We start from the raw sequence: 15,422 nt of genomic DNA on the forward strand, positions 1-15,422 counted from the left end.
GGAAACCCCTGGGTTTATGTCACAAATATGAAAACTCTAGGAATATGGTGAAGTGATCCAATGGATATAAAATGACGGAACGATGAGTCAGTGCAGATGACAGTAAAAGTAATCAGTGAAAGGCAGAATAACTAAACATGCTTTTTGCATGGCTTTCCATTTTCAGGGTTGTCATGCAAAGAAAGTGTTCCCGTTATCTGTCACTAGCAATCACATTTGCCTTTCTCTGTGGTTTTCAGAGCGTTGTTCCAATACGCTTTTGTTTGAGTTACATTTTTAAACAAACAAAATGAGAGATGTTTACATTAATAAGGCAAGATAGACTAGGAGAGGTAATTCGTTGCTGTCTATTAGGAGTAGTGAGAATGCTGAAGATTAAAATTTGGCTTCTACAGTAACATGATGGTTTGTCTCAGTTCTGCTACATGGTTCCAAGCTGTTCAGGACAAAGGAAAAAAATCCCGCCTTCTCCCCCCACCCCCCTTCAAGTCCATTAAAATTCTTACAGGGTTTTAAAAAATGTGGACCTTCCTGTCAAAGCAGCAGACTAGACCATGATGCTGATTCTGTTTAAAAGCAAATGTGCTTGTCTCTGGTGTTAGCATTTCCTTAAATTCCTTAGGAACTCATGCATGCAAACCTGATTTGATGAGCTTCATGAAATGGCCTGTGGATTGCTAATGCTGCTGTGCTGCAGGCTCTTCTTCAGGTGAGAAGTGTGGCAGGTTTCTGACTAAGCTTTTTATGGCATTTGAAGTTTATGACTCTATATTGTTTTATTCAGGTATTAGTGCGAGGAGAGCTGAAGTAATGAGAAGTCATCATGGAGGCCCAGTCCCATAGCTCTGCCACAACCGAGAAGAAAAAAGTTGAGAATTCCATAGTGAAATGCTCCACTCGAACAGATGTCAGTGAGAAAGCTGTTGCCTCCAGCACAACTTCCAATGGTGAGTAACAGCAGGGATTTACTAGCAGCAAACCCTACAGTAATTTTATGTTCACTGCATTCCTTGTGAATTGAGCATTTGCACCTGGATCTGTGTTTGTTCTAAGGAAAGACTAAAGAAAGCAAACGGGAGAAAAAAAGTGGATAGGATATAATAAACCCTGTTTTGGCTTCAGACATAGCCTTTTTCTTCCAAATTTTCTAATTTGAGATGTAAATCTGCTAAGTTATTTATTGTAGGAAGTTCCTGTTTTGGCATTTTGGAAATCTTCTTGATTAGCCTGGCAAGCATTGCAAATGCTTTGCATTTTACCATGGAAATCTCTTCCAGTAGTTAGATAATTAGTTATTACAAAAGAGACAAAAGTAGCCTTGCCAAAATTAATGGCAGGGTTTTTTCTCTCTTGTTTTTCAAATAAACTTGTCTATTGTAAATTTTTTCCCCTGTCCCTGAAGTTCTTTAATGGCTGGTGACAAAATCTCAAGTGAACTTCCAATGAATTCATTTCAAAGTTGTGACTATAAAGGTTGCAGATTTACAAAAATGAAGGGGTTTAGTCAACTCTCCCCAGGGATTACCTCATTTTGCAATTTTGGATACTCTGTGCCATTCCACGCCCCCAACCCCTTTCTTTGTTTAATTTACAAGAGCTAAAATCATTGGTCCTTACTAAAGCAAAACTCCCATTGAAGTCAAGGGAAATTTTGTTCAAAGAAGGCCAACAGTAGGGCCCCATGGCTTATGATTGCTGCAGATTAAGCTCTACATTTAGCAAAGAAATTCAGGCAATCAATCTGGTAACTGTTACAGAAGAAAAAAATGGCCGTTCTTTTTTGTGTATTGGAGTTGCTGTGCATCCCTGGGAGAACTCGGAGTGTCCCCTCCTCCACCTTGCATCAAGGCCACCATCTTTCAGTCAAAGGCAGGGTTCACTGTTCATTGAGTTGAACAAAAGCGCACACACCCAAAGAGAATAGGTGGAGACTTGAAGTGAAAAATGCACAAGTTCTGCAGCTGTACTGAGGGGCAGATCAGGAGAATAGTTAAACATTTGGGGGAACATATCCCTTCGTCCTTCCCAGTGGTTCTGTCACTAGATTTAAAGTATGCCCAGCCCCAGCTAAGGCAGGGATCAAGGGAGCATAAAATCTCCCTGTTAACTACTGGAACAACCCTGCCAATTTTTAAAGTATGTTAGATCAGATCCTCAGCTTGTGTAAATCTGCACAGCTCCAGTGGTGTCACTAGACTTACGCTGATTTACACCCGCTGAGGATCTGGTCCACTGTATTCTTTTCAATGACAGGATTTTACACATTGACCTAGTTTTTTTACACATATACATGCTTAAATACCCTGATGCAAATCCCGTATAGTGCGCACTCAACCACAATGTAGGCACACGTGAGCTATGATTGACAGTGTTGTCTGATGTTTGGATCAGAGGACCAGGAGTCAGGACTTCTGTGTTTTTTTTCTAATCCCCAGTTCTGCTGCTGACTTGCTGAGGTCCTTGGTCAAGACACTTAATCTTTCTCTGTTTAGTTTACATACCTGGTTAATGGGAATATCAGTAGTTAACTATCTTTAAAAGGGTGCTGTGAGGCTTAATTAATAAAAGCACTTTGAGATCCTCAGAGGAGAAATATAAGGATAAGGAATTATTATTAACCGTGTTTTTTTGTGAATGTTTTCTGCAGTGAGACATTAATGCAGTACACCCTTGGTACCCTTTTGCAAAACTCTCTGATTTTTTTTTCTTTCTGAAAAATGCAGATTCAGGTCAACAGAAACATTTTGTGTATTTGTGTCAATTCTGGCTACTTGTTACGGTTGAACCAAAAAAAGAAGAAAATTCAGAAATGTCAAAACAAAAAAATTTTTTTTTCAGTCTAAAGGGGAGTTAGGTGGCTTTCACAGAACTGAGGAGGAGATTGAGAGTGTGGGACCTCCCCTTATAACCAGTTGTCCAGTGGCTAGGGCACTCACTTTGGGAGTGGGAGACCTTGGATAGAATCCCCCACTCTGGAGCAGGGACTTGAAGCCTTCCAGAGGAGCGTCCTAAGCATCATGCTATAGGCTTTTAGGTTTAAGGGGTCGGGAAAGCTCCACTACTGCTTCCTCCTCACAAAATTTTTTGTTTGACCCAAACCAAAATTTTTCTGACTTTTCCAATTTGTGGAAAATTCTGAAAAAATTCAGTTTTGATTCAACCTGAACCAAAATTTTGTTTAGACTTTCTTCGGAACTGCCAGCAAACTGAAAAATCAGTTATTCCCACAGCTGTAGGACACACTCTACATCTAGTCAAGTCAATGACAAGGCTCCCTGTGACTTCAGTGGTTAAGGATTGAGCCGTTAGGTATGCTTTTTAATTGAGTCAATCGTAAGTAAATTCAGGACTGGAATGTCTGACCTACCCTAATATACAGCCAGCCCTAGAATTCTTCCACAAGGGCAGGATTGAGCCTTGGATGGATATAAACTCTTCAAGGGTATTAAGATATTTCTCTTAAAGTAGTCTATATGGTCCATGTATAACATACTGAAATAAGTAATGATACTAAAACTTAGGAATTTAGAGATACTGAAGGTTATAATTCCGGTATGCTAAAGTTTTGTCTCTTTGCAAATGTGACTGCCATGTTAATGAATTTTGGTAACAGGAGACAAATTTTATTAATGCAGCATGAAAGCTCTCTGTTGCATCTTTTGTTTTGTAATACTGGAATTGTTAAGTGTTAAATGAACTTCACCAGCTGATATAACACACCATTTGCTGCACAAACATTCAGTTTCTGTTTATGAATCGCAGCTTTTTACAAAAAGGTCAAATAACATAGAATGGTTGTGATTTACAGTTTTCTGCTTTCTTAAAACAAGGTAAAGCTGCTTAAAAATATACTGAGTAATCATTGGTGTATTTACCAAACAAGGCCCCGCATGTGGCCATTACAGATCAACATCTGCCAGTCATACCATCACCTCATAAATATATCTAAAAACTGTGTTTTCCTTTCTGGACAACACATTAATTAGCAAGTTTGCCGAGTAACATACACTTGAGTGACAGCTGTCCAGGAGTTGCTATGTGAACTGGCATTTTGTAAGTGGCTCCACTGTCTTCTAAAAGATTTACAATTGAGTCATAAATAGGTTGAAAGCTCTTAGGGTTTTATGCAGAACTTACAATTGTGCAGGAGAAACAAGGAAGACTCTATTTTTAGTATTTCTTTACAGTTCCTGAAAGAAAATAACTGTTCAATGCACCTGATAGCAGTACCTATGTTTAAATAAATATTATGTATGGAATCATTTAAAAAAAAGAAAAAGCGTTTTATTGTCTGAAACGCAAACTCTGTTTTATTTAAGAGTCTCTTTGGTGCATGAGTGTTATTGAGAACTATTTGATGATAGATTTGGGGCCCGATCCTGTGGGTGATGATTCTAAGTGCATATTATTTCACATAGGCTCAGACCCATTGACAGGCTTGGCTCATAGTTTGCACTTTGGCCATTTATGCTGAACTACCATGATTACTCTACGTAGAACAATAACAGCAAATTCTGTTGCAGTCACTTAACCACAAACTGTACTATAGTGCTAAACTGCCAGCACTGTGTTCGTTCAGGGGCTGCCAGCATTTCCATTATAGAACCCAAATTTCAGGGATTTATAACTCCGCCATTAAAATGTGCTCCAGGCTGAAACGTGCATGGAAGGTCTCAGTACTGGAGTAAATTAAAACTTTTTTTAGGCATATGCTCAAAAATAAAAATCATGTTTTTGTAATAATTTTAAAACACGTTTGCTAGTATTAGATGTCTTATGGGACTGCTGTATTTTGTTTTGAATGAATTTTTGAAGGCCTTTGGTCTCTTCTTTGGGTTTTGATTTTGTGTATATCAACTAAAACCACACATATCTTACTATGGTACACTTCTTTACAAATCTGTCCTTTTCCCCTTTCTTTGTATGAACGCTATATTTACTGCTAGGATAGTGTTCAGAATAAAACAAAACAAAACCCTTAAAAGAAATTTGCTAATGGAGATATTTATACAGTACTTTGTGAATGAATGAGAATCTATGACTCTAATGTCAAGGTATGAAAAAACTTACATTTATTTGTAATTTAATACCCTTAGAATGAATCCACTCCACGAATACAAAGTATTAATAATAAACATAACAAATGAATATCATTTTCACATAGTTGCCATGTTACTAACGTTTATGCTAGAATAATTGTGCCTATGCCTCAGACATAAACCCTGACACCATATTGATGTCATGAAGCTTCACTAACATGCTTCCACATCCCCCTCCCCATCCACAAAATCGGGCCAGGGGCTGGGGGGTAATAGGTGCCTACATAAGGCAGAGCTCCTAATATAGGGACTGTCACTATAAAATCAGGACACCTGGTCACCTAATGCACCCCTACCACCATCATTTACGAACACAATAATACCTTTGTGACATTGGATGCACACAGGTGAGGGAGCTGTTCCCTGCAATGTTCATTTATCTGTGTATTGATTTAGACCCTGATCGTGCAAAGTGCTCCATGCACACAGTAGTCTCATTAACGTCAAGAAGGGAACAGCTGTTATGAGAGGGGTCCAAAGGTAATAAACTGGTTTGAGTACAGATCACTAGCATTTTCTGTGGCCTTTTCTAGGGAGTCTGCTTGTTAGGGCAACTTATACCATTGTCCTGCTAGACGTTTCTTTCTCCTCTGCTGGTCAAGTGATGCCTACTATGGTAATAAATAATCACCCGATTTAAAAAAAAAAAAAAAATTTCCCTCCTTGATGTGAAAGCTTTAAACATTAGGTGTTTCTAGAGCGTTTGAGACAATACCCAAGCATCTGCCTTACTGAAGTATAATAAATGCACACAGTTAGGTTCTGCTCCTTCATCTTGTTGCACTTGCATGACACCCTGCACATATGTGGAGCCTCATTGACTGCAGTGGCTATCTGCATGGAGGAAGGGGATTGATTCAATGGCTTCTGATCCTTATGAAAAATTTCAGTGTAGCTCAGAGCTGCGATCATGCAAGTGCTGCAGCATGTGCTTAACTGTAATCATCTAAGTAGCTCCAGTGGGACTATTTGCATGCTTAAAGTTAAGCATCTGCTTTATCACTTCAGTAGATTGGGCCCTTAGATATTAAGTTCTGCTTTGCAAATAAATGGAGCTTAACGTTAAGAAAACAAAAGGAGTACTTGTGGCACCTTAGAGACTAACAAATTTATTTGAGCATAAGCTTTCCTGAGCTTATGCTCAAATAAATTTGTTAGTCTAAGGTGCCACAAGTACTCCTTTTCTTTTTGTGAATAGAGACTAACACGGCTGCTACTCTGAAACCTGTCGTTAAGAAAACACTTCCTTTTAAAAAAAAAATGTTGACAACCAATCCCCCTCCCCTCACACTCATACTATTTGGAGTTTGAATTTTTTCATTGAGTCTGTTGTATGAATATGTTGGTGGGGTTTTTTATTTTTAGTTTATTTTTGGTGAACAAAATCCAGTGAATTCCAATTACCTGCGAACAATAATATAAAAATGTAAACCTACATTTGACATTATTGCTTGCAATATATTTGAAAATGTTTGCATTCAGCCAGTATTTATTTGCGAATGATGTTTTTATGGGCTTTGTTGGTGACTGTAAATAAAATGTTTGTGTTCTGTCCAGTTGTGGCAATAAATGATTTTTTTTTATTTTATTTTTTTTAGTTTGCATTACAAACAATGCAGTTATTGTATAAAAGCTCCTTCAGTTTCTGACAGGCAAGTACTTATTTTCAGTTTGATGTGTTTTGTCTACTTTTTGACCTATGAGCGCTTTTCAGTGTAATCTGATATTTCTTATTAACCTATTACTCGGCTTAAAAAAAAAAGAAAAAAGAAAAAGCTAATTATAAACATATGTAGGTTGTAGACTTGACTACCTTTATCAGAATCAGACAGTTATTAAGAACATACTTTAAAGTGATAACAGAAATTATTATATTAATGATGATGTAACTTGAAACCAAGCATGAGAGGAAGTTCACATGCCCACTTTGATTCTTAGAGCCAGCTTCAACTAGGTCTTTAAAAAATAATTTTTAAAAGTTGTCCTTTAAGGATTGAATGAGAGAAGTATTCAGGAATCGGCAGCTCAATAAGAATCACATTTCCTGTTTTAACATTTGGGTAGTTACTGGCCCTGCTGCTCGCTTTCAAGCTCACCATAAAATAGGTGTTAATCATGATACCTATTCTTTGGCCCCTTTAGTTGAAGTTATATGTCCAGAGTCCTGTTGAGAGGTTAGAGTTCAGAGGAGGTTGTTAGCTATCAAGGAATGTTGCCTGTACTACTTTAGTGCCCTGTGAACTGAGTCCCTCATTGATTATATTTATATGAGACTCAATTCTGCAAGGTGATGATGTGGACTTCTCCTCCCTCACTGAAATCAATGGGAGCTCAGGGGCACTCTTCACTTTGCAGTATCAGGCCCAGAAGGAAACAACATTCTATGGAATCAGCTATTGTAGGTGACAAAAATGTTCTTAAATCCTAAATGTGTGGGTGTGCATCGTTTTTAGTGAGATGGCAAATATTCCAGGTTACCTCTAGTCGTGATAATAATTAAGCACAGTAGCATACAAAATAAGTGTAACATTCTGATCCTGAGAGGTGCTGAGCATCCATAATAACCACAGGTCCCAAGTGAATGAATTTAAACGAGGTGGCTTTACTTTGGGATATCTCTCACTGACTCTTGAAAGGCGCGGGGCCAAATTGTTTTCTGAAACCAATGAGCGTTGTTGTATCCATGTAACTGAGAGCTTAAGTTGGTCCTCAGTATGTTGTAATGTGAGGTAGGCAGTCAGTTAAACATGGGGTCTATCTGAGTAATGGAAGCATGGTCCTTTCGGTATGTTTACTAATGGGATTTCAGTTATATTGTTATGGTTTATCATAATTTGAAACAAACTACTCATATCCAGTACTATAGTTCAGTGTTGTGTTTCTTAGTTCTGGGAGCCAGCTTTTTTTCATGCCCTAAACTAAACAATCCAGCACAGACCATGGTCTGCAGAGATGATACAGTACTATAGCATTAATTCTGCAGGGTTTCCCTCCTCTCCTTTCTTCTCTTCCTTCCCTGCACATAACCCTGTGTATGTTAATAGTATGAGGGATATTAAATGTCAATCTTGCTGTATTCCTCTGCAAGTTCCTGGGAGAGATGATTGAACAGCTTATCCCTGCAATCACTGTAATCAGTAAGTAATGACCTAACATCCCATTAGATGATATGAGCTGGAATCAGTAGAAAACACTAGTTAACATTGGTAGCTTGCCACCCAAATAAGGTGGAAGGTTAGAGTTAATGAGCCACACACTTGGAATTAGAAGAGGTGGAAGATTTACTAAATCAGCCTACTTGCAGTGGCCAAAAAGGAAACCTGGAGTGTGAAACAAACAATGGTTTGAAGCGAGGTGCTTACAACATGGCAGCAGTAAATATACCATGTATCTTGTGCACTGCCAGAGTTCAGCAGCATAAATCAAGTCTTGAAAATCTAGGATTTACAACCGACAGTTTTCAAAAAACCAGAGTCTGATTTCTAACAGCACAGCGAAATGGATGCTAGCAACTGAAACTCCAATGATATCATTAATGTTCCAAGGAAGGGCTTTCTTGCATTAAGCCGTGGTCCCTGGGGAAGATATCCCAAAAGAAAGAGGATTTCTTAATGACCTTGCACCACTGAGCCAGTGTGTGCCACCAGGATAGGAAGCTTTACAGCAGCACTTCTATAGTGAGTACTGTTGCAACTCTCATTGTCACTGAAAGTGGATGTCAATACAAGCATCAATACTGAAGCGTGCACGTCAAAGACATAGGAGGGAGGACAGGAAAGGCATTAAGTGTTCTCCCCTCTCATGGGAGCGTCCACATGTGGTTGGAACTTGACTGAACTTGGGAACCTGCAAGTTATGAGTCCCCGTGGAACAAATTTTACACTGACTTAAAAAACCTCTGACAACCCCACTGACAAGTAGAGGCACAGAATTTGGCCCTGTAATTCTTAAAGCTAAAGCAGTTGAAATGTACTGTTAAGTAGTTTAGCAGATCATGGAATGGTGTGCAATGGTGGTCTAGATATTTTCTATTTCATATTTAACTCTGTGTCCAGTTAAACAGAAATAAGAGTCAGTTGTTTGTTTGAATAGGTTCCTGCTCTGTATGTTATGTTTTTATTTTTCCAACTTTTTTTAAAAAAAGGAAGATATAAAAATGCAGCTTTCACTATCATAGGAATTGTAATTAAATGCATATGCTAGTAAGTAGTTAAAGTGTGTTTAGGGTCTGTTAAGTGACTATATATAAAAAAGTTCCTTCTTAACCAAAACATCTTATCTCTTATTTATTCCACGTAATATCTGATTGCTTCTGCAACAAAAATAGGATTTTGCTACTTTGCATTGCAGAGTCAACACACCTATGAGAGAGTGAGCTAGATTTTATTGTCTTATTATGTTTTTTACCCTTTACAAAATATTCACCTTGAGGCGTACAGAAGTGATTCCAGCTTGACTTTTAGATTGTAGGTTATGTCTGTAGCACTGGTGGTTAGAAAATATCACTTATAAACTGAGCACATTTGATCTGGACCTATTGAAAGACAGTAAATATAAAGCTCAACAATTTATTCAATCACTTCAAAGTAGAACTATGCTGGGAAAAAAAAGGAGGAGTTTAGTTTATTTTAAAAACTGTCTTGTAATGCTTCCTGGGCCAAATTTTCAGAAGAACTTTTAAAACTTTGTCCCTGTGGTTCTTTGGATTCTCAAAACCCTGGGGTCTGTGCGTGCACATCCTTTGCACATACTAACCACATAGATATCTGCCAAATTTTCATGTGCACACATGACTTTCTGTGTGTGTAAAAACTGGCATGTTCCAACCTGCGCGCCCAGAAATTTGTGCCTAAAAAACATCAGGCCCACATTTAGACACTGGGTTGAGATCACTTTGAAAATGAACCTGGATATACTGGATATAAATGTTTGTTGTGTTTTCTGTAAGATAGTGGATTCATATCAGAAGATCTAATGTAATTATAAACTGGTAAAACTTAGGTATTCTAAAATGTTTCTCTGTCTCTCTCTTTGCAGCACAAGGGTGCATACATAATAACAGGAGGTTTTGTACAAAAGTTCTTTCTGGGCCTGACTGGCTCATGCTGGTTTTCATTCCCCCTCCTTCCTCCCTCCCATTCTCTCTCTCTCTCTCTCTCTCTCTCTCTTTTTTTTTTTTTTTAGTTGTAGAAAGTTGAGTTCCATCCCAATTATTAAATCTTCGGAGACCATTCCCACATGGTTCTGTAAATGGTAGCTTCAGCCTGAGTTCTTTCATCTCTTTTCCTGCTCTCCTGGCTTGACAGTTGAAAAGGTCTGACTGTGCCACACAATGGTTTGATTGGTTTCTCTAGGGGAGGCTTTTCCCTGCCTCATCATTCGCCAGGCAGGTGGACCAGAAAGTCTCTTGATTCTTTTGTTGCCTCTCAAAGTCCGAAGTCTTTGACTGAATAAATCCTCCGTCATGGGATAATTTGCTAAGAGGAGACTGAAAGATGTGAGAGAAAAGCTTCACTACTTGGGTGCTGAATTAATGAAATAACTGGGCCTTAGAGTTTGCAATTGAAAAATCACCAGGAATGCAGTGGGTGGAGACAGACTTCAGAATGCAAGTCTGCTATTTCCCCATAATAAAGTAGGAGAGCTTTAAGTGGTATTACTAAGTAAGTTGGCTTGTCTGGAGGCCTCTGGTTATTTGCATTTGTAACCACATTTGCAGGGGAAGCCTGGGCAAAATAAAAGCCTTTTTGGTGCAGTGTCTAGTTAATCATTAGATTATTACGAGGGGATGGAAAGAATTCCATATGACAGAACTAGGGTTGAGTTAACACAGGACGAAAAGTAATTTACAGATAGGCTGTCCTCAGTCATCTTTGTAGACCCTGATAAGGTTTCATTTCAGAATGGATAGGCGACATTTCCACTTACGGGCCCATTCTGCGACACCTGTGATAACAGCTTCTGGATCCTAATTGAAATTGGTTTCAAAATGGATTTTCACTTTTCTCTGTCTGTGGAAAATATTGAATGGACTCAGAGCTGCCACAGAGAATCCCAGACCTTGGAAAATGGAGCAGGAAGCCAGGATCATCTTTCATAACAGTGTCGATGATATGACAGTTTTGTTATCTGTCTTATTAATGAAATCATTGATCACCTGATGAGGGAGATAATAAACCACATTCTGCTGCCATTCAGGAAGCACAATTAGAGTGTTTAAAATATGGAAGAGAAAATGATGAAACTAAAATGTTTAAGGCCTCTTTAAAACTTTTTGTTTAAGATTTTTAGACAGCAATTTCTTAGACTATAAAATACAAAGTGCTTCTTGATTGCCTTTAAAATAAAATAAACCTATACTGTATTTAAAGATTTAACTGTTGTGTTTTTTAAAAAATAAGTGCACTGTCTAAATTAATGACATTAAGTTGTCATAGAAGAGTAAAATGGCAATGGAAACCCAAATGAACTCAGAAACAGTGAAACTCAGTTTTTGGTGAAGTAGAATTGCAGCCCTCAATAGTATCTGTACACTGAAATATGCAAATTCTAGTTCGTCTTATAGTGAATTTCCACTTATGATGGAGCTTTTCATGAAAATAATTTTTTCATTACAAAATGGATTTCACTGTGAATCTTAAAGTGTAAAGCTACTTAGATGTTTTGAAAAAAAAGTTTAGTTTTTTATATGAACAGAATTGTAGCAATCAAAAAGCAAACAAATATAATAAATACATAATCTGCCCTAGAAGAAAAAAAGAAAAATGGGCACACAGACTCACAAAAAGTAAAACCTGATAGAAATTGGGTTTATTTATTTATATATTCTTTTTAGAAATTATTTGGGAAAGAATAGAATCTGTTGTTTGTATGGTTGTTCTGTATTCCTTTAGGAAGGGATAGTTTTTCTGGGGAGGGATGTCGGTGACTTCTCATATTTCACTGTGAATTGTATCCTAGGTGTTTCTTCATTCTCTCTGCTAGCGTGGGTCAATCAATCCCCCTTTCTGAGCTTGAAAGAGGAGCTCTGATCAAAGGCTTTAATGATGTCACTGATCTCTGATGATTGATTAGGAACAGAAGTTCTGGAGCATTTTGCATGTCCGTCTTTTCCTTATCACTTCAAATCCATTAGTGCCTACCATTAGGGTAGCTCTAAATCAGCAAATATATGTATATATATAAAAGAACGGTACAGCTGGCTGGGTTTTTTAACCCCCTTCATTATAAATGTCATTCTCTTTTATTTACTAGGTGAAATTATGTTTAGATTTCAACTTTATTGTAACCTGAGTGGATTTGAGAATATTGCAAAGTGAAACTTCCTGAGCCTAATATTCCTCTCACTTACCTACTCTCACAGATTTAAATCAGTGTAACTCTACCTTAGTATAACTGAGAGTAAAATCATGTCCGTTATTTTTATTTCTTTGTAATGCCATCATTCCTCTTTAAGACCCACCCACTTTCCTTGACAATTACTGAATGACATTTTAAAGTCGTACATAAAGATTAAAAAAAAAATGTAGATACATTTTCATGCCAGCTCAATTCTAGAAAGAATGTGTCTTGTTAAGCCAATTTCTTAAAAGGGGGGAAAAAAGCAAGGGTTGCAGGATTGGGCCTTAAGGTCTTGATTCTGAATTCATGGAAGCGTAAATCAAGAGTAGTACCATTGAAATGTGGTATGAAACTCCCGGAATCTGGCCCTAAATATATCACTCTGACAGAGTGTTGCCATTTGAATGATGGAATTAAAAAACAAAACAGAAAATCTATGAACGCTTTCAATGAATTACTTTGGTAAAATCAAGCTTTCATATGAGTAATAATTTAAGTGTTAATGTTATTTTAGTGCATTTCTTCCCCCTTGCCATTTGATAGAGTGGTTCATCGCTCCCTCTCTTTTTCTCTCTCTCTTCCTTTTTTTTTTTTTTAAACTGTTGTGCATTTCACACCAGGAGGTGACAAGTCTTGTGATTGCAGCAGAGGCAACTGAAAGAAAGTAAAAAGAGTTCTTTTTTTTTTCTGGTGCTGGCCCATGAACATACCATAAAAATTGAATTAGACACACCTAGAGTTGGGATTGATTGCATCTTGAATGGGAAATTAGAACATCTGAAAAAATTCCTTTTTGGATGGACAGAAGCACAAAAAGGAAAAGTTGGATGGAAACCAGAAAAGAACTGTGAATCACTATTAAAGTTACTTTGTAGGGGTTACCATCGGTTGTCAAAGAAAATTGCCTCCGGCTTGTTTATAGCTAATTCCCTCTATAGAAAACTTCAATTTGTGGACTGGCCTCTGAACGGGATTGATAACTCTGTTTATAGACCCGGATGAGTATCTAAAGATAACAGATAATGCAAATGAGCCTTTTTTTTTTTTTTGATAAGCCCGTGAGGCAATTATGGATACAACTTGGTTGATGGATTCAGAGTGCCTTTTCACAGGTTATAGATTTTCTTTGCATTATCGTTTTTCTTTGCAGTGTTAGAAAAACAAAATCAAAGTCACTCGAATAGAATAGAACTAAAAAGATGGCACAGCTGATATAACTAGCTTTTCCTACCGCTTGTAAACATAGTGGATCAGATTAAAAAAAAATACACAGGCAGTCCTCAACCTCCTCTGGAAGAAATATGATTTGATAAAATGTGAAGCTCAATATTCAATTTACAGTTTCATCCAAAATGGGTAAAACTAGATGTCCCATGGGAATTCAAGCCCACTCTAAATTGAATTTAGATTAGTGCTCTTTGTAAACTGTGAATTAGTGAATTTAGTGCTCTTTGTAAACTGTTTCTGCTTTTATTTCAAATGCTGACTTGTATTATAGAAAAGAAAAGCTAAATTCTTATCCTGTGAGCTGCTTTGAGCCTCCTGTGTGGTGCTGAGGGTGCTCAACGTCTTTCTGGATTAGGCCCTTAATCATAGATCACGTCTATAGCTGACTGTGGGTTTTGAGATGGGGCATGGAGGTAGCTGGGCAAAGTCAGAAAGCAGCTGTTCTGTGTGGCATGTTTCTCTCTCAGCTCTGTGTACTTTCTACTGATGAGCATCTTGGAAGTTTCTGCTTCTCAGAGCAGAATTAGTTCCTGTTCTGTGAGGCCCATTGGAGGAGGTCTCAGAACACAGGTACAGCCAGAAGACCAATGTCAGCACGGCCACTGAACAAACATTCTGCCAGTGCAATTAGAGCTGCAGTAGCAGAGAGGCATCCGCTCCCTGCAGATGTCCTGAGATCTGTGGGATTGGACCCAAAGTCGGTAGGTCCTCAGGCTACGCACAACACCCTGTTCCCTCTGTAACCGGCATTACCTCCTTTCTCCTTTCCTTCTCCTTCCACAAGGACAAAATTAGACTCTGAGTTTGTGACTTAGCATTTATTCTCCTTGTGGAGAGGGGATAATTGGCCTTAATTCTTTATCAGACCTTGGGAAAAAAATGAGAGGCTCATTGATAGCTGGACTGAGTACACTAGCTAGAATTAGAAACGCATGACTCCAAGGGTGTTCAAGGACAGCACCGTGGTGAGAATTCCAGTATGGGGAATTCCAGTAACTGCTGGCAGGAGAGAGAATTTTCCTGTCTACCAGTCCTCCTGGTTGTGGGGTAAGGAACAGGAGTACTCTCATCTAGTTCATCTCCACTCTCTAGTCCCTTTCCAACCATATATTTTTGTTTGCTTTTGTCTGCTTTGTATGTGTTGTTTGTTCTTTCTCCACTTCAGACTTGTCTTTGTTTGCTCCTCATTGTCTTTCTGGGGTGTGTCTCCTTGCCATTCTGTGAAACCTCCCTTTCTTTGCCCTTATTCTGCTCACACACTTCTCACACTTTCAATCCTAGGATCATGCTGATTTACTGCTTGCTATGGACTGTAGTTACAATGGGTTTCAGAGTAGCAACCATGTTAGTCTGTATTCGCAAAAAGAAAAGGAGGACTTGTGGCACCTTAGAGACTAACAAATTTATTTGAGCATAAGCTCTCGTGAGCTACAGCTCACTTCATTGGATGCATGTAGTTACAATGTGAACCTGACATTACTCTTGTAAGTTTCACTTTGCTGGACTTGCTGGACAAGCCAAACAGGAACCGGGAAATGACAAAAGTAGGTTTCTGGGTCTTACTCAACACACATTCTTTCCCGTTCCCTGTGAATGGGGGCTACGCTTTTAAAGACTTGTTTATTATAATTCCAAACAGGGAACACAATTCAGAGAACATATAATGCATATTGTTCCAATACATAACATACGAAATTTATGCAGTGAGATTGAAAAACAATGATACAAAAGACAGTAGGATGCCACAATTGAAAC

At 38.2% G+C, this 15,422-nt stretch overlaps 1 protein-coding gene across 1 annotated transcript in view; it reads left to right on the forward strand.

Annotated features, from left to right (window-relative positions):
• Positions 1 to 823: 823 nt before the first annotated feature.
• GLI3 (GLI family zinc finger 3) overlaps positions 824 to 15,422 on the forward strand; it is a 223,866-nt gene continuing 209,267 nt past the window's right edge. Inside the window, exon 1 of the mRNA XM_077809222.1 lies at positions 824 to 947. Coding sequence (XP_077665348.1) covers positions 824 to 947 — 124 coding nt within the window. The remainder of the gene's footprint in view (positions 948 to 15,422) is intronic.

This window comes from Eretmochelys imbricata, chromosome 2 (assembly GCF_965152235.1).
Source record: "Eretmochelys imbricata isolate rEreImb1 chromosome 2, rEreImb1.hap1, whole genome shotgun sequence".
Lineage (NCBI taxonomy): Eukaryota > Metazoa > Chordata > Testudines > Cheloniidae > Eretmochelys > Eretmochelys imbricata.